The sequence below is a fragment of the Chiroxiphia lanceolata genome, chromosome 11 (assembly GCF_009829145.1).
Source record: "Chiroxiphia lanceolata isolate bChiLan1 chromosome 11, bChiLan1.pri, whole genome shotgun sequence".
Lineage (NCBI taxonomy): Eukaryota > Metazoa > Chordata > Aves > Passeriformes > Pipridae > Chiroxiphia > Chiroxiphia lanceolata.
The window spans coordinates 16,468,012-16,486,119 of record NC_045647.1 but is presented as its reverse complement, the minus strand read 5'-3'; the positions used below and the strand labels follow the sequence as shown (position 1 = coordinate 16,486,119).

Here is an 18,108-nt window from a genome sequence, read left to right as displayed (position 1 = left end):
CGACCCTCCGCCAGGACCCCCGCGGCCGCGCTGGGCCGGTCCGTCCCGTCCCATCCCATCCCATTCCATCCTACTCCACCCTCCGCCGGAGCCGAGGCTGAGCCGCAGATGTGGGGCTGCCGCCGCCGCGGCCGCTTCCCGCAGGGCCGGCGCTGCCGAGGTAGGACCCCCGGGGACCCCCCTGCACGGAGCGGGGCTGGGCGCTTCTGCCCTTCCCACCCCCTGCCTTCCCACCCACCGGAGCCCGGCTTCCCACCCTGGCAGCCCCCAGACCCCGAGAGATCCACGCGCGTCGGGGCAAGGCTGGAGGGGGAAGGTCGTGTTTTGTTGGACCCCCTGGTCGGAATTTTTCCCTTTCAGCTCCACCGAGGAGTGAGGGTGCCCGGCATCTCAGAGGCTCGCGGGGTGGGAAACGGGATTTGCGGCTTCTTGCTGGAATAGCCCAAGGCGGAGGAAGGTTTGGGAGATGTGGCGTGGAAAGAGGGAATCGTAGTGTAGCAGTGGCTGTTTGCTTCCCGAGTTATTTTTGGAGATGGCTTTGCTGTGATGGATTTTTTTAACTGTCTGTGGGAAGGCGGGTTTACGACGCACTCCTCTGAGCCTTGTTGCCCTCCATTGGCTGAGGAAGGGTGTAAAACCAGTGCTTTGGCAAATAGTGATCCAACTGGTTACTTCTTCTTCCCTTATTCCTAAGGGCAACACCATAAAACCACATAATCTGCATCTTTTTTATCTTGCTTTGTGAGATTTGGCTTCTGGCTCACTGGGGCCTTCCTTGGAGAGGGCTGACTCTCCCTGGGGATTGAGGTCTGGCATGTTTGTAGGGCACTTTGTGTAATATGGGATGACAGCTGTGACGCAAGTGTACCAAAACTTTTGAACATGGGCTCCACCGTGGTTATGTTTGGGTGTTTTTTCCCCACTTTCTAAGAAGATTGTATTACATAGCCTGGAAGGTAAACCTGGCACCTTCCTGGGCACTCTGGCTGCCATGGGGCAGAACAGGAGGGCAGAGGTGGAGGTGGCAGCAGGGGGGTGTTGTACTCTGGTCTGTTAATGGAACTGGGGAGCCTTGGCCTGGCACCCTGAACTCCCTGGTACCACAGAAAACTGGGTGTCACTGGGTGTAGAGTGGCTGTGGCTCCTGCCCTGGTGACTCAGAGGATTGCTCTTGTTTACAGCCATCACTTTGCTTCTGCTGGCCTTGTAGTAGGCAGTGTGTACTTTGTCCAGGCCTGACTCCAACCCAGGGCATGGAAATGGATTTCAGTGAGGTTGGTGGCTTCAACCTCGGGCTAAGAGGGAGGACTCTGATTCAGCTGTGGAAATGCAGTGATGGGCCATTGCTTACTCATGACTGAACTATAAACCCTCCACTGTTCCTTGGGCCCTTTGCACGGTGCTTGCGCTGGCATCTCCCATGAGCAGGGATTTGTTGACTGTGCCAGGGTAGCTGCTGAAATGGATCCTGCCCTCGCTCCTCCTTGTCAACACCTCATAGCCTGGCTCATGGGACCTCTGTAGCAGGTCCCATGGTGCTTGTGTGGCTCTTTGGAGTGTAAAAAAACCCCACGTTAATACTGAAGAAACGTGAAGACTCTTAAGGATTTTTAAATCTTTGAAGACATTAATTCTGAATTAAATGTTTTATATTGACAAATGTCAAGAGAAACTGGTTCATATGAGGCAAAACCAGACTAAACTAAGTAGAACTTGGTGTGATCAATTAGGGTCAATTGATTTTGTAGTCCTCTGCAGAGAGCTGAAGATGGGACTGAATAAATACCCGTTGTGAGACTCCTGGTGCTCGTCCAAAGTGTTGCGGAGCAGTTTATGAAGTTTCCAGTAAGTTTGCTTAATGTGGCCTTACTCAGTTGTGAGGCACTCCCATAATTATGGCTGCAATTAAAAGCAATAACATCCATTTACATAAGATGCCAGTCCTTTTAAATCGCTGCATCATCTAATGAGGGCATTCCTGTAGGGATAGTTATGCAGGATGAGGACCCAAAGCTGAGAGCATTTTGGTGAGGATTTTGTTTCAGAACTTTTTGGAGGTCATCTGAAGGAAGGATCTGCTATGAAATATGACATTTTGTTATGAAAATGTACTGATTCATAAATATAACCCTTACCAGTAGTAGGACGTTATTGAGTGATTGTAACACTTTATTTTTTTTATGTGTCATCTGTCTAATTAAAAAAAAAAAAATCAGTTTGGTTACACCAGTATTTTTCTCATTTTGATTGCGTCAATGTTCCTTCTGCTCTTGTGAGTAAGAGATTTGGTAAATCCAACTTGTGGATGGTATTTAATTGCTGATGAAGCACTACGGATGTGTTCTGAATTGCTCACTGAACTTGCATGGTTTCCTTGGGGCTCAACCTCTGCGTGTGATGTCCACAGATTTTTCTTTGAGATAAATGGAAATATTAGACTTGAGATGCTGGCAAACATCATGTACTTGGGGAAAGCTTCAGCTTTCTTCTGAAAGAAATGACCTAGTGGAGTATTCCCATCTTCCCACTCCATATGTTTTGGTTGGTTCTTTTTTTTTATTTGTTTACTTTAATTTACTGAATTACACAGCTTGTGTCCCCACACCCTGGGCGGGGCAGCTTCTTTGGAAGAGTCACAAGGCCAGTGTAGTAGAAAGGGTAAAAATTCTCAAAATACAACTGAGGAAGCACCAGGCATGAGCCTGAGAAGTGCAGGGTTCCTTGGGTCTGCTCTGGTTTTCCCCAGAAGCCATTTTTTCCCATTTTAAGTGAAATAATTAGTCTGTTAACCTTTTCACACAGGCACAGCTCTTGGCTCACGGTCTCTGAGACCGTAAGAGGTTAAGTAACTAAATTGTAGAAGGGAGTAAAAGAGAATAATGAACTCTAAACTCCCTAGTCTGCCTAGTTGGGCTCTCCAATGGCTAAAATTAAGTAATTTAGGTCAATTCCTGATTTTACTTGAGTTTTATCAGGCTCTCAAAGTGAGGATGAGGGAGAGAGTCCCGTGCTGCTTCACACAGGTTGTTATTTCCAGAGGTGGTGGGTTGATTTCAGGCATGATTTGGTCGTGCAGAGGGGCAGAGTCGGGGGGAGCTCTGGCCTGGAGCGCTCCCACAAGGTACCACGTGGGGCCAGGGTGGTTAATAACCAGGCCTGTTCTTGGGTGCCTGCCAAAACCTGGCCCTAAATATTGTAATCACACACTAATTACGAATACTAATCTCCAGGCGTATTTAATGCATTACCGGGCGAGGTACTGACCTTGGAGCTGTCGGGTGGTTGCTGTGTGCACTGTGTTAAGTAAAATCATGGAATGGTTTGGGTTGGAAGGGACCTTAAAGATCATCTCATTCCAGCCCCCCCTGTCAGGGGCAGGGACCCCTAGACCAGGTTACTCTGTGCCCCATCCAGCCTGGCCTTGAACACTAACAGCGATGGGGCAGCCACAGCTTCTCTGGGCAACCTGTGCCACTGCATCACCACCCTCACAGGGAAGAATTTATTCCTTATATCCCATCTAACCCTGCCCTCTGTCAGTTTAAAGCCATTCCCCCTTGTTCTACCACTCCATGACCTTGTCAAAAGTCTCTCTCCAGCTTTCTTGTAGCCCCTTTCGGCACTGGCAGGTGCCTAATGTCTCCCAGAGCCTTCTCTTCTCCACAATCCCTGTAATGTTGTGGGTCTGTGAATTCGTGTCCATGCAAACAGAGGAAATAACTGGGAGTTTTGCATAAAATGTGTAAACTTACCTTTGCTGTGGTAACAGTGCAGTTATAAGTGCCTTTAGGATTACGTTTTGACTATGTCAAAACTTATCCCTCATTTGAGAAGCTGGTGGCTGGGGAGTTCTTCTGGATGTTGATGTCTGTGACATCTAAGGATCTGAAGTAATGCACTGGAATTAATCCTGAAGCTTTTAAGTATGTAGCTGCCAGGAGTACAAATGATGAGTCTCTTAATTAGAACTGACTTTTATCCGTGTGGTGGATAAAAAGCATGTTTTGCAATGTTTTATTAATAAAATGGGATGGATTTGTCATGAGTGCCCTTGTGGAAATAATTTGCCTGTTACAGCCCTAAATTCTATGTTTCAGTATAATTTCAGCACCTGGATATCTGAAAGGCCTGCGTGGCGTTAGTTTCCAGATGATTCAGTATGTTACTATCATGTTTACAGGCCATGCATGAATAGAAAAAGGTAGGAAAGGGGGAAAAAAAGAGGGTAAATAAAGTGGTTTTAAGTTCTTCCTTCTGATTTTGACTCTGAAGTTGAGCTGAAGTGGACCTAACTCATACCTGAGTAGTTATTTTTTCAGATTTTCTTCTCTTTCTGCATGCTGTCTTTGTCTGTGTTGAGCTGGCTTCACACATGTTGTGCCTTGGCACTGGAAATTGCCAGGAGAGCTGTGGGATCCAGGCTCCCCAGCAGCTGTTCTGCTCTAAACAAGAGTTACAACACACCCCCGCCAGCCACGGATCTGTTGTGGGATTGGTACGTGTCACTGGAGAGATACCTAAAAATGACTTAGACGTGCTATTTCTGCCTTGCTTGGAAGAGCCACTTGTGGTGTTGCGTGTCTGGAAGTGGATTCACATGTGAGTGATTCCTCCATGTGCAAACAGCAGCAGACTTTGTGAGCTGGCTCAGTCTGTGCTGGCACTGCAGAAGCACAGTTTGGTCCTGCATATGTTTTGGGTGCCTAAATAGGGAGGTTTCCCTAAGCAGCAAGAAATCCTCGTGTCTGCACTGGGTACAGTTTGTCAGTGCATAGTTTAAGTCAAAGGATGCAAAGAACAAAATATTTTGGGTTATTTATTTATAGCCAAAAGCTTTTATATGACTATACCCCCCTCCCCCATTTGACATAAGCTAATCAAGAAGCACAACAAACACGACCTGTTTTAATGCATCTGAAACTGCTTCTGACCAGGGATCACTGCCACAACAATATTTGGGTTTAAGGCTGGCTGTTTCTTCCTTTTATCTTTTCTTTTATGGTGATATGTCCCTGGAAATCTAACTGATGTTGGTTAATAACAAGCAACGTTTGTTGTTCGTGGGAACCATGTGGATATTCCTGAGCACGAAGCTGTGCAGCATTTACCTTCTGCATTAAGGAGGGGAGGGGAAAAATAAAGAAGCTTTGTCGTTTTTTCCTACTGCCAACATAAAACTGGTTTCCCCAAAACAATGAGGAGATTTCAGGGGTTCGTGACCTCTTGCAATTAAAAAATGTCAGATGGCTTGTGAGAGGGGCGAAGGAGGAGGGGGAACAGCCCTTGCTGTGGAGGAAGCAAGCAGCCCTGTTGGAGCTGAAGTAGTTTAGTCATTTTTGGTAGGAGATCGATCTAGCAGCTTCTTTTTTACCCTGAGGAATGCTCCATTTGGGGGTTAGAATAGGGGAGCTTAAAACTCCAAGCAGCTCTGGACGCGATGTCTCCCGCGGGTTTATGTCTTGGGGTTGTAATTGATTTTTCTTCCCTTGGCTGGGCCAGTTCCATGGATTTGTGCTCGTCTGGTGTCAGTCTTGTGTCTGATGGGACAGGTCAAAGCACTGTGGGTACTGGGACTGATGGCAGGGCATCTCTTCACTCTTTGTAATCAGCTTTTACTAAAATGTAGGAAACGAATGGTTTTGAGACCTCTGTCCTGTGTGAAATAAGGTTCAAGTTGGTCTGTGAGTTCAGATGTCCTTGGTGGTGAGGGGAGCCCCAAGGAGGATACAGACCAACCCAGCGTGGGGTGGCTGGAGCCAGCAAGCCTGGACAGCTGGTGTTTGACTGGAGGTGGTGAGTGTGAGGCCCAGCGTGCTCATTTGCTTCTGATTCTTTTGTTTAGCTTTCTATTTTTATATCCCTTATATGTTTTGCTTTCAATTTATATTTAAAATTTTGAATGTGTTTTTATACATTCTGGTGCCCTTATGCTGTATGTGATGGAGCGTGGCCTTCTGTGCACCTGAATAATTTTTTATAATGTATTTTCTCTAGGCACACTTGTGCTGAAAAAAAGTGGTTTTTTTTCAAAATATAAAGAGAATTCAGATGGAGTGCTTGTTGGGTTTGGTTTGCTTTTGGTTTGTTTTTTTTTAAATAGAAGGTTTCTTTACTAACTTTGTGCTGGCCACTCTCACTTGGTAAATGTTTCCCCTTGCAAGAGTTTCTTTTGTAGCATTTGTCCTGTTTAGCCTGTCTGCACTGCATAAATTTGATTATTTTGGCTGTTGTAATTTTGTTATCCTTATTAAGCTTCCTCATTTGCATATTGATCCTGTTAGTCTCAGGAAGCTGATAAGCCATCTAGCTGTACTTGCAAAATACACAGAAAATGAGATATCTGCCCTGGAGGCTCTGAAAGCTGAGATTCACTGTGATTTGGATCTCTGTATGTCTGGCCTGTATTTTTTTTTCCTCTTCAGTGCTATGTTTTAGCCTACCTGACATCATCGCAGTTTGCCAAATTAAGATTAATTTGTAAATCTGTAAATCCTGTAATTGCTAACTTCTGAGAAGCCTTGCTCTAGTTTGCTTGTATTTTTATTTGGATGAATACACTCCCTTTTCATAAGCTTAAGAATATTTCCAGCGGCAGCTGGCATCACATATGCCGTGAGGTTTTTTTCCTCCTCGTGTCAGTGTCAGTTTTCCATGCTGGCTTTCCAGAGGGATTTATTCTTTCAATCAAAAAACTCTCTTTTCTGTCTCCGTTGCCTACGGGGCACCATGAAACCGAGTCTAACCGTAAGGACTTTGGGCCCATTACCCTTTGCTCTTGCTTCCATTGCCATGGACTTTTCCCTTAATGGCCTATGTGTCCTGTATGGTAATGTAGGCTGGAGTACCATCATCTGTTGGACCTTTAAGTCCTGTCCCACTTTTTTTTTTTTTATTCTAACTCTGAGCCACGTCTAGGCCGCTTTTCAACGTGAGGTTGTACCACCTCTCCCTCAGCCTCGCCTGTTCCGAGGCCGTTTTAGGTGCTTTGGTATGTTTACATGTTATTTATGTCGCTGAAATGCTTCCAGACCCCTGTTTTGCTCTTGTTCTACTCTCTGCACAGTCGCTGCTGCTTCTAACAAAGTGTTGTTCTTTCTTCCATGGTGCTCTTCCCCCCTCCTGGTCCGGTGTTTCCTCCTCCTCCTGCAGTTTGACCTTGTCTTGCTCTTGTCTCCCTGTACCCTTTTCCAGGCGTTCACATGGCTTCAGCTTCTGTTATGTGCTGATGACTCACAGATGCACTCTGCACCTCCGAGGGTTTGTCACCCAGCCCGGCGGCTGTTTTCCTCCTTGCCTTTTTCTCTTTGATTTCTCCATCAATCATTCAATATTTCACGCCCCAAACCCCAGGTGGTGCTTCCGAAGCTCTCTTTTCTCCTGTCTTATCTCCTCATCTGCCATCTGATAGGTAGCTCTGTCCCAAAGCCTTCATGATTCTTTAAGAATTAATTTGGTTTACTTTGTGCATTTGAATCGCATGCAAATTTTGTGTACTCTTTATTGTCAATATATTTCTCCTTTTTCATCTCATCAGACAACTTCCCTAATTCATGTAATAAGTTTTTACAGATGTTTTTCTTCAAAGTGGCTGTCTTGAGGAATTGTACTTCTGAAGTCAGTTGATAGCATTTGGTTTTAAAGGTGGCGTGAAGTGTTTTAGTTCCACTCTGAGAATGCAGCTGCCCTTATTTTGTCATTATTTTTGTTTTAATTAAACAGCCTAGGTCTAGCTGTTATGAGCAAGTGAGATTCATAGCAACCTAGCTGAATGACAGGAGAAAGGATATGTATACATCACGAATGTTAAAATGTCTAATATTAAAGTAGCTGAGCATAATTCATAAGCCTGTCAGCCTGGATATGGGTTGTCTGTTTTACTTAAAATTGTCAGTCCTTTCCTTGTGCTCCTTTTAACTACACTCCTACTCATAACAGCAAACCCCAACTTGGAATTGAGAAGGTTTTCTAATATGCTTATGTGATTGAAAAGGAGTAGAGAGCTTTGAGGTGATAGAGACACTTTCAGGCTGCTCAGCAGAGATTGCTTGTAAGCAAGTTCGGGAGGCACAAAGACAGACATCCTAGTGGATGCAGGTATGTTTTTGCTTTTCCTTCTCTTTCAAGTAGCACAAATTTATCAAGGCTTGGTTTTCCGTGGTTATATCATGGATATCAGGTAACTGAAGTGGAGAAATGGACTTGCTGCTGCATGCCACTTCTGGGGAAGAGGAGAGTGTATCAGGGTACACCCGCCAGCCGTCCAGGGGTTGTGCAAGGCTGTACGTGCTGTTGCTGTAGTAACAACGTCAGATACTACCAGAACAATGTGTAGGAATGTCCGTCCTCAGTAGGCTTGCTATCTTGGAAACTGGGTATTTTCAGTTAACCTCTAGACCTGTGAATGTAAATAGGCAATCTGTGCAAATTCCGTGTATTTTGATGTCCTCTTTCTGCACTTCTTAGGAGCACATGCCCTCTCATGTAAATAGCTTGGAGTCCCTGGTATACAGTAAGAGGGTTTATCTACAAAGGGCTTTTTAACACTGGGTTGCACTCAGAAAACATGAATAATGGATGCTGTCTTTCCTTTATGTTGCATCATAACAGGAAGATTTAAAATGTTGCTCAACTTCGTGATGATGGAAATAGTTTTAAGCAATACCTGTAAGCACCACTTGAGGATCTTGCCTATTTTTCAGAGAAATAATTAAAATGTTCTCACAGAGGTAATGATGGGAGGTGACTGCTTGAACTGGAGGTGTAGATTTAGCGATTTGTCCTTCAGTTTTAATGAATACAGTTAATGCAGATCAAACTTAAATCTATGCCTTGTGCTACACTTAACACAGGAAACTTCCTGGCATGAGAGCAACCTCATCTCATTGATGGGGTTTATCTCCAGACATTGGGTTTCTCCCACATTTAAAATAGAGCAGTTATTTCTTCTGAAATGTGATAGCATCTAAACTAACACATTTATATACTTAGAAATAATAGAAGTACTCTGATTGGCCATGCTTTCAAGAATGGTTCACGTAAAGGTAACAAAACAGAGTGACAGTGTAGCAAGGTGTATTTTTTTCCTTTTGTTGACACTCCTGTGTCTGTGAATCTCAGTGTTTACCCTGGGATTCTCATGAAATCCATGTGTGGGTGAGATGATATTCTGCTGATAACCTGTATATCCCAAAGCAATCTGAGATTGTCTGATAGGTTTTATATGCCTACAGTGCAGCACGTGAGTTCTGTAGGAACCTGTCCAAGACTTTATTGGTACAATTCTTACAATAAAACCTTTGTATAGCTAGTGTTTGTTTCCTGATCGTTAGGTCGTCATGGTTTGGAAAACACAGAACTGTGCTGGAATGGAGCCACACATGAACACTTCTGTAAGGGATACATCACTGCTTTGCATGCAGGATGAATATCATGATGTTCCAGTAGATGATGAAGAAAATACAATAAATGCAAATTAGTGTGGGAATTAACTGTCTCTCCAGCCAAATCAGTGTGTTGTGATGCTTCTGAGTGCCTGGACCCTGACAGATCTTCCCTTGTATAAGATGTGTTGGTGATTGTTAGACTAGATGGGAGCTTGTTTTCTTGCTGATTTACCTTACACCAACATTTTCTGTTTGGACGAGTTATTTTCCTTATCCATGCTAAGGAATATTTTGTTTCAGCTTAAGGAATCTTTCTAGTGTATATATTTATTACAACTTTTTCTGTGTGGGACCTTGGGTGTTGTTTAAATCTATTCCTCAATAAGCACTGTAGAGATCTCTTGTTCTTAGTAGTGTAGCTCGTTCTCTTTTAGAGCATGGTTACATATGGCTTTTTTATCAATCTCTTTGATAGATTGATCTGTAGCCAGGAAGTCTAGTAGTAAAATGAACTCTTATAAAGTAACTTCTGAAGGTCTGTATTGCTGAAGGCAGATTCTTTTTTTTAGTTCTGAATTCTTAATGGCTTTGCTTCTCTTTGAGGTAGCAGTCTACTTCAAGACACCTGGAATTTTTTCCCTTTAGGCAGTGATAGGAAATAAGATATGAGGTGGATGGTGCCAGTAATAGAACTTAGTTGTTGCTCAGAAGAAATGGAGTAAGTGCTAGGGCCATGTATCACAAGGCCTGGTCCTTGTGATTTCAGTTGGTTTGGAATCAAGTCCCAAAAGGAAGAACCTGTGGAAATGGTATGGGGAACCTGCTGAACTTGTCATGTGGGATGCTTGAAGTTTTTGGGGACTTAGTGGGCTATTTGTCATTTTTGCTGGGTTGACTCCTGGGACATTAGACTCTGGGAAAACAAAAAAGATTATTGAGGAGAGAACCATAGGCAGTGTGGAGGAGATGGGAAGTCTTCATTTAAGAAGTTGACATAACAAAAAGTCCTGAGAAACTGAACTGAGAAGGTATGAACCAGAATACGTCACTCTGCTAATACACTATCACATCTCTTCCTGGATTGCTCATTGTGCTTGCTGAGCTCTTTATGGAAAGGAACTTATTCTGCCCTCTGTGGGAAGCTGTGTGAGAAGCTTTTAACTCGTGAGGGATCTCTCCTGCAGGATGACTGTTCCCAAGGCAGTCTGTGTCATCATCAGGAGCTTGGGAACAGCCTGGGGAGAAAGAGAGGCACCCTTTTTTGGTGCAGCTTCCTTTATCTCTGGGTTTCCTTGGCAATTGAAGGCCCAGGTTGGGTTAGTACTTGTCTTACAAAGGTCACAACATACCCAGCAGAAGGGCATTGTGTTTTAGGCAGTTTGTTAGGCACTTCCACAGGGAGGAAAAACCTGCTGGGCTTGATCTGTACTTCAGGAATATGGGAATTACCTGGGGGAGGGAACAGTCTGTCCCCTGCTGAGGTATCAGTGTAATATGGGATGTGATGGAACAGGCTAAGTGCCCCAGCTGCTCTGCAATAGTTTTGGTCATTACAGTAGAAACTGGGTGCTGCTACAAGTCTTTTCACCAGGTAAGAGCACCCGAACAAATACTTGGTCATAACAAAACCATCATCACTGTGCCCCACATCAGGCGTGCGGGGAGAAATCTCTCCCATTCCACCTGAAACACAGTTTTGAAACGTTGGAGTGTTGCTTCTTGTGAACAAAAAGGGTGAAGCATAGTTGTGTGTTTGGTCACTGACTCCTCTCATTGGCTTGCAGTGTTGTAACAGCCTTGTATATATTAGATAGCTGTTGCTGCTGTCCTCGGGTGATGCTTCCAGCTGCACAGATTTTGGCCAATGAAGGACTGCCACGAGCCTGCTGAAGGTATACTTGACATACCTTTTTTCTTCCTTTTTTTTCCCATTAAAAGATAAAATCAGTTATAAGCTCAATAGGAATTATCCTGTCTGCTTTATACACACACTGTGGTGCAGTGTAGCAGGTTGCCAGTTAGCTGCTCAGAGCCAACTAATCCATGTGAAACTGGGGAGCACTGGCTGGGTGTCAAAGCTGTATATATAAGGTATATGTGTATGCTGAAGGCTGTGCTGGTGTGTCTGTATTTCTTGAATAACAGCCATATGTAATGATTTTTGCAAATGCTGTGTTCCTCCGTGCCTCCTTAAAATTGTGCTGAAACAAAACTGCTGCTGTTCTGTGTGGCTCATGTCCTTTGGAGCAGCTGTAAGCTGGGGAACACACACCCCTGTCTCTGTACCTTCTTCAGGGGGGTGAGGACTCTACCTCTGATCTCTCTTCCTCTCACTATTGCCATATGTAGAAAATGTAGATACCAGTTTTAAGATGGGATCATTTAAACTAATTCCTGTTTGTCACTTCTAACTAGAGCAGTAACCTGCCAGTTGCAGTAGAGAGTGTTTGGGTTTAGGTTTTTCCCAGCTATTTATTGCCAGTTGTGTATGTAGAGGTCAGATACTACTGGTTTTCTCTAAGTAAGCAGATGAGAATGTGGGCATGAAAAAATACACCTCGTGATGTAGTGGAAGGAGAATTGCTTTAGAGAAATTGAAGTAGTAGGTTAATGATGAAATATAATTTGTTGGTGATTAATATATAGAAAGGAATGGGCATATTTTGGAGTGAATGTGGACTACCCTCCCTTGCCCCCCCCCAATATTTTTTTCCATTTGTGTGAGGAAATAACTAAGGATCCGTAGATGAACTTTTCTTCCCTGTAATTTTCTGTAACGCTGGGTGCTTAAAAGCCAAGTCCCGGTGTATTTTACTTCTGAGGGGCTTTGCTATCTCCTGCCACGGTGATCCCAGCGTCGCTGGGCTGTACGTTTCTGAAACGTAACAGGGAATTACCTCATTTTTCCCGGAGAACTGGAAACCATGTGCTGCGGCTCGACCCGTTCTCACCCCGCGGCAGCACCTGCTGCCCCAGCACGGGCACAGCCAGCACCGCGTCCCCTGTCCCGTGTCCCTCTCCGTGTCCCGTGTCCCTCTCCCGTGTCCCGGGGCGGTGCCGAGGGCGGTGCAGTTCCCGCAGCCGCCGCCGGGGAGCGCCCGCCGCCGGAGCGCCCGCGGGAGGGGCCGGGGCTCCGCCTGGCGCCGATCCCGGGAACTGCGGGATCCGCGCGGCGTTCCCGAATTCCCGCGGGGTGTCCCCGGGCCAAGCGCGGCCTCCCGCGGCACCCGCGGATGTGCTCGGTGATGGCGAACAGCCGCCGCAACGCTCAAGTTCCGCCGAACCCCCCACTTGATGCTGACCCACCTCTGGTGCTGTGCCCACGTGTCCCTTAGCGGTGTCACGGATCCCTCTTGGATCACTGAGCTCTCTTGGATCACTGAGCTCTCCTGGATCCTCTGCACTGCGAATGGGCTTGTGAATGGGTTTCTCTGCTCGGTGTGGTGAGGGCATGGGCACCTGGAATACTGGAAAGTCTTCTTTCCCTTGTTCCAAGTGGCGAATGTGTGCTGCCGGAGTGATGGTGGAAAGACAGGAGGCAGAGATGTTGGGTGGTTTATGGATGTTTTATGTGCTGTCAGACTATAAAGTGATGTCTTTACTAGGGAAACGAGATAAATGGGAGTAACTTGGGTGTATTGTGAAACTTGGATTATATGGCTAGCCTGTGACACAGTGTATTTACAGATACAAGTAGGGTTTCTGTAGGATCATGCAGAAGCCTTGGTTCAGTCTCTAAATAATTACCACTCGCTGTATGCATTAAACTCCGAGTTTCTTGTCTTGTCAGTCAGTTGTTTCCAGAGAGTAACTCTGTCACTTGGCTCCAACACATTATTTCTGTGCAGCAGTTCATTTTCCAAGACTGCCTTTTCCCTCAATGTTTTTTGCCTCTGCAGAGAGGTGGTTTCTCAGGAAAGCTTTCTTCTTGGCATGGCCCTGGGAGCAGAAGCTTTGTGTAAAAGCCTTCCCAGGAATAAAGGCTTGTTTGTGGTTTCCCTGTAGCAAACAAAGCTGGGTCTCCAGCTCTTCACCTGCTTCACTCCTCAAGCCTTTGCATTAGGACAGGGTCTGATACAACAGGATTGTGCAGAAGGTGATTTCTGTCATTTATTTGGAATCTAATGAGCAATGTTTTTGTTCTGTCTTTTTCCAGGAATTGAATGTAGTGTCCTTGTAAGCCATGCTTTGAAACGAGGCCTCAGGAATTGCACAAGATTTCTGTATTTGCTTTCTCTGCATCCTTGGTCAGATGGCCCATCACTGCACTGAGGTTATAAAAACAAGCCATAAACCAACTAACCCTTGGATAAGTTTGACCTACAACAGAATCACATAAGCTTGTCATCAACCAAGCTGAAATCTTTACCTCATAAAACCAAGGGCTAGCAGGTGTCCATGCACACCTCTAATGTCATTGCAGACACCTGGACAAACTCTATTACTAAAGTTTTGTACAGGTGCCACTGGTTTAAATCTGCCTGAGTGAGAAGAGAATTCACTGACAGTGTGCCTGGTGCTTTGAGGAGAGACTTAGAAATGAGGTCATTCACCTTGTGGACCTCAGGGAAATGCTATTCTTGTATGAACAACATCAGGCCAGTGTTCTTGGCTGCGAGGCAGGTGTGTGAGTGGAGTTTCAGTTTTAGTGCAGGGCGTGGATTTGCAGGAAGGAAGTACAGACTTTGTTTCTGGAGACTGGAAGGATTTCATATGTTTTCTACTTAATGTGAAACAAGCCTGGGAAGTGTGGTTTATAAACTGGCATTCCTGTTAATCTCTCCTTTCTGGTATTATTACATCTGTTGTGGACTCGCCTGGCTTTACTGGAGGCAGTGTTAGGAAAGCTGGAGGATCCTGGTGCTGGCATGCCTTGCTGGGACCAGCAGGGTGAGGGGGGTACATCCCAGGGCTGGACTCTACCCTGGAGTCTGTCATCTGCTTGTTGCAACATCCTGTGCGTGCACAGGAGACAGGCTTCTGGGATTAACCTGGAACACAGACTGAACTGTTCCTGCTCACACCTCTTTTGGCAACTGTTGGAATTGAATACATACCCAACAGAAGAAATCAAGAAGCTTTTAAGCATTCAAAAATTCCCTCACTCTGCTCCTACTTTTCTGACTCTAGTAATGTAGCTCCCCTAGCCCCTCTGCCAATCCCTGCTTCAGCTGTCAACTCCAAACAAAATCAGGAAAAAGATCTTGGATAAAAATATAGTGCAGGAACCTACAGTGGAAAAACTCTAATCAGTCTTGGAGAGAAGGAAAAAACTCTGAACAGAGGGAAGGGCAGGTCAAGCAAACATGGTTTTGGAAAAACAGTGCTGATCGTCCTGGGGCTGTCTTGCCAAATGCCTCTGAAAACTGGCTTTTTGTTACTTAGAAAGGTACATTTTAGCTTGTAATAGAACAGAAAAACTGAAAATGATCCTCAGGTGCTCAGAATCTGGTTAGTATTAAAAAAAAGTTTATACTGGCCTTCACTTGTGTTTAGACCAGTGTCATAATAATGGAGTGATTAATCATGAAAAGGTCTATTGCACTTCACTGCCATATTTTCAGTGCATTGCATTTGTCTGCTGTAAAATACCTTGAGATATATGCAATAACGAAATACTGAGCTTTCTTAGGACTTTTTGCTCAGCCCAGTCGAATGAAGTGGATTTCCCCTCCCTTTGTCAGCTGTAAAGCTGATAAAGGTGATGTGGAAAGGCGACAGCTGGGTGTCGCGTTTAGCTCTCACTGTAGCACGGGAGTTTTCCTGGGCCATTTGTCAGTAGCTTTCTTTTTTTTTTTTTTTTTTTTTTTATAGCTAAACTGGTGTGTGAGAAACCTATGGTTTATTTATTTTTTTTTTCCGCATCGCTGTCAATTTGGACTTCCGGCCTAAACAGCGTTCGATTGGAAAAAAACCCGTATCATTCGAGGCACGACTTTAAAACATGCATTGCATGCTCCCTGGGCGTGCTATTTAAAAAAAAAAAAAAAAGGGAAGGAAAGCAAACAAACAAAAAAAAAAAGGGCTTTTCTGAGGCAGCGCGGTGTCCTCTGCAGCCACAGCGGTGCAGCAGCAGGGAGAGCAGCCACCTGCTCGCTCGCAGCACCGCCGGATCCTTCCCGCTGCCGCAAACCCGCTGCCCCCCGGGGGTGTCGGCGGTGCCCGTCCCTCGGGGGACCCCGCGGGGCTGCGGCTCCCCCCTCGCCCTGCCCCGGGGGCGGCCCCGGCGCGCCCCGCCCGCCGCCACTGCAGAGGGAGCCGGGAGCGGCCGAGGATGGCGGCGGCACCGCCGGCGCGGGAGCTCACGCAGAACCCGCTGCAGAAGACGTGGGAGCCCTACGACAACGGGCTGCCCGCGGGGCACAGCGCCCAGCGCGGCGGTGAGCGGGGCGGGGGGCGCGGCTGCCAGCGGGACCCCCCCGGGGAGGAGGGCGGCGGGGGAGCGGGGACCCGCCGAGACCCCTCCCCGGGGCTGCTCGCCCGCGGCTCCCCCGGCCCCGCGCCCTCCCCGCGGCTCAGTCGCAGAGGGGTCGGTGACCCGCCGGGGTCTGTCGCGGTCGTCCCCGTCCCCCCCCCCCCCCCGTGGAGGGTCGAATCCCTGGATCTGTGCCCAGCGGAAGGAAAGGGAAGCTCAGCTGGATGGGAAGCAAATCTTCTCTAGTAGCTTTTGTTGCTCTTTCGGTTGTTTCTTAGGCGCTGTGGTTCCAGGGAGCGTTTATATTCTTCAGAGTGTATTCTTCTTGGAGAGAGGGCCTAAAAATGTCACTGTGTTCTTGTTTTGGTTGTTGGTTTTTTGTTTTTGTGTTTGTTTTTTTTTTTCTCTTTCAAGGCCAATGCTGTATCAGCCCATCTGTTCTATGAGTTAATGACTTCCCATATTTTGAGGTACAGCCAACCAAGTCATCAGCCTCTCCTGAGTCTTTGGCTGTGGCGTTTGTAAACCATAGTTCATTAACAAACTTTGCCTCGCAGGTTGTTTCTTTTCCTCTTTCTTTCTTTCTCCCCCCCTTACTTAAGTAAGGTCCAGTTACTTAAGTAACTGAGGTCCAGTACACGGCAGTTTTGCGGACAAAAGGGGCTTTGTCGTGTGGAATTGTTTTTATTTGTGATGCAAAGAGGCTGCGCTGACAGAGCTGAGGCTCTGCCTGTGTGGCAGGAGTCCATGGGCTGCAGCTTTGGCTCTCTCTCAGCTCTTGCTTTGGCCTAGCCCTTGCTTAAAATAAAGGAAGAAACCCCCAGACTTTCTTGCTGTTGTGTGCTAGGCAAGCAGGCATGTGTTTCTGTGGGAACTAAATTACTCCAGCATCTGAAACACGGTTGGGTTAAGAGGAGATGAGTGCTGAAATAGGAAAAGGGTCAGAAAATGTGTATAAGTGCTTTTGTAAACATGCTAAGGAGCAGGCTTAATTTTAGCCTTAATGTGGCATCTGTTTTCCAAACAGAGTAACATTTGTTAGAGCTTAGCACAGGCACTGTTTTACAAAAAAGGAAACCCCAAGAACAAAATTGCGTATTGGTCCTGTGTAATCTGGTGATCTACAGAGTTGTCTTGGCAGAATTATTTAGCTTCTCTCGACTATAACTTGAAAAAAATTTCAACTACCTGTGTGGGTTTTGTAGCATCCTATAATTTTAATGCCTAAGATCCATTATAATTTAAAAATCCTTTTGCTAGAAAATCAGATACGGAATTTATTTTTTTTTAATCATTTTGCACACATTTGCTCTTGCAGCTCTAACCGTAACATGTCTGTATTCATTTGTGATACATAAGAATTACAAACAGCCTGGAGAGGAGCAGAACTTACTCTTTCTAGATAAAACCATCTGTCTTGTTTCAAGAAACTGAGAACACTTTGTAATTTTCCGTGTGCAAGGGTGTTGTAATTTTCCGTGTGCAAGGGTGTTGCAGAGTCCTTTATCCTCAGATTTCCATGTATCTTGTATTGCCCTGTGTTCTGGTGAGCGTGACCTGCGGGTGCTGTAGCTGTGCTGTGACAGCTCGGGATGGACTGTCCAGGCTGGGTGATGTGGGGCAGTGTTGGGTTGACCAGTTCCAGATCTTTGCTGCTACAGGTAACTCTGTCAAACGGTAGTGTTCCAAAAATACAAGTTCAAGGTGGAAGTGGATTTGTTGTCCTCAAGTGTAGCTTTTCCAGTGGAAGAAGTTAAGTTTGTCACTCTGTCTTCTGAGTTTCTCTGCTAAACAAGATGAACTCTCTCAGTCTCCTTTGGTTGTGTTTTTTATTTTCTCATTCATGCTGATGGCCTTTGTCTGCACCACCTTTAGTCTTTATCTTTCTAGAAGGTGAGTGAGCAGAATCACACACACTTCCAGTTGAGTGCTCGGCAGATCCATCTTCAAAGGGACTTACCCATTTTAGCTGATTTTAGTGTGATTTTCTAAAAGTTGTAGCAACTGCGGAAGAAGAAATCTGCTGAGCTGTGCCAGGGTTTAGCTGTCATGGGGCTTTGAGGAGCCAGTTCTTTTAGTCTGTGCATTACAAGGTCTTGGAGGAGTTGTTGTGTCCGTGTGCAGCCTACTGAGCAGACAGCTTTTACAGCTGGTGACACCAGTCCAGCGAGGGTAACTGTTCTAATGACCTTTCAAAGTCAGACTAGTGGGCAGTAGAAGTGCATATTTTTATTAATAACTGCCACTTGCCTTTTGTGGTCTTTCTTGGTAAGTTTTGTCTGTAAATAGGTTGCATTAAAGCTACTCTTG

The 18,108-nt window shown here is 45.7% G+C and overlaps 1 protein-coding gene across 7 annotated transcripts in view; it reads left to right on the top strand.

Moving 5' to 3' along the window:
* LOC116792064 (6-phosphofructo-2-kinase/fructose-2,6-bisphosphatase 4) overlaps window positions 1–18,108 on the top strand; it is a 56,981-nt gene that overhangs the window by 5,325 nt on the left and 33,548 nt on the right. For 3 of the 7 annotated variants that reach the window (XM_032698637.1, XM_032698634.1, XM_032698635.1), the window contains exon 1: window positions 15,622–15,763. The exons of 1 other annotated variant lie outside the window; for it this stretch is intronic. In XM_032698637.1, coding sequence (XP_032554528.1) covers window positions 15,658–15,763 — 106 coding nt within the window. In that variant the 5' untranslated portion in view covers window positions 15,622–15,657. Of the gene's footprint in view, window positions 1–72; window positions 161–6,892; window positions 6,989–15,127; window positions 15,158–15,621; window positions 15,764–18,108 lie in introns of those variants that run through there. 3 more of the 7 variants (XM_032698639.1, XM_032698641.1, XM_032698642.1) reach the window with 3 other exon arrangements.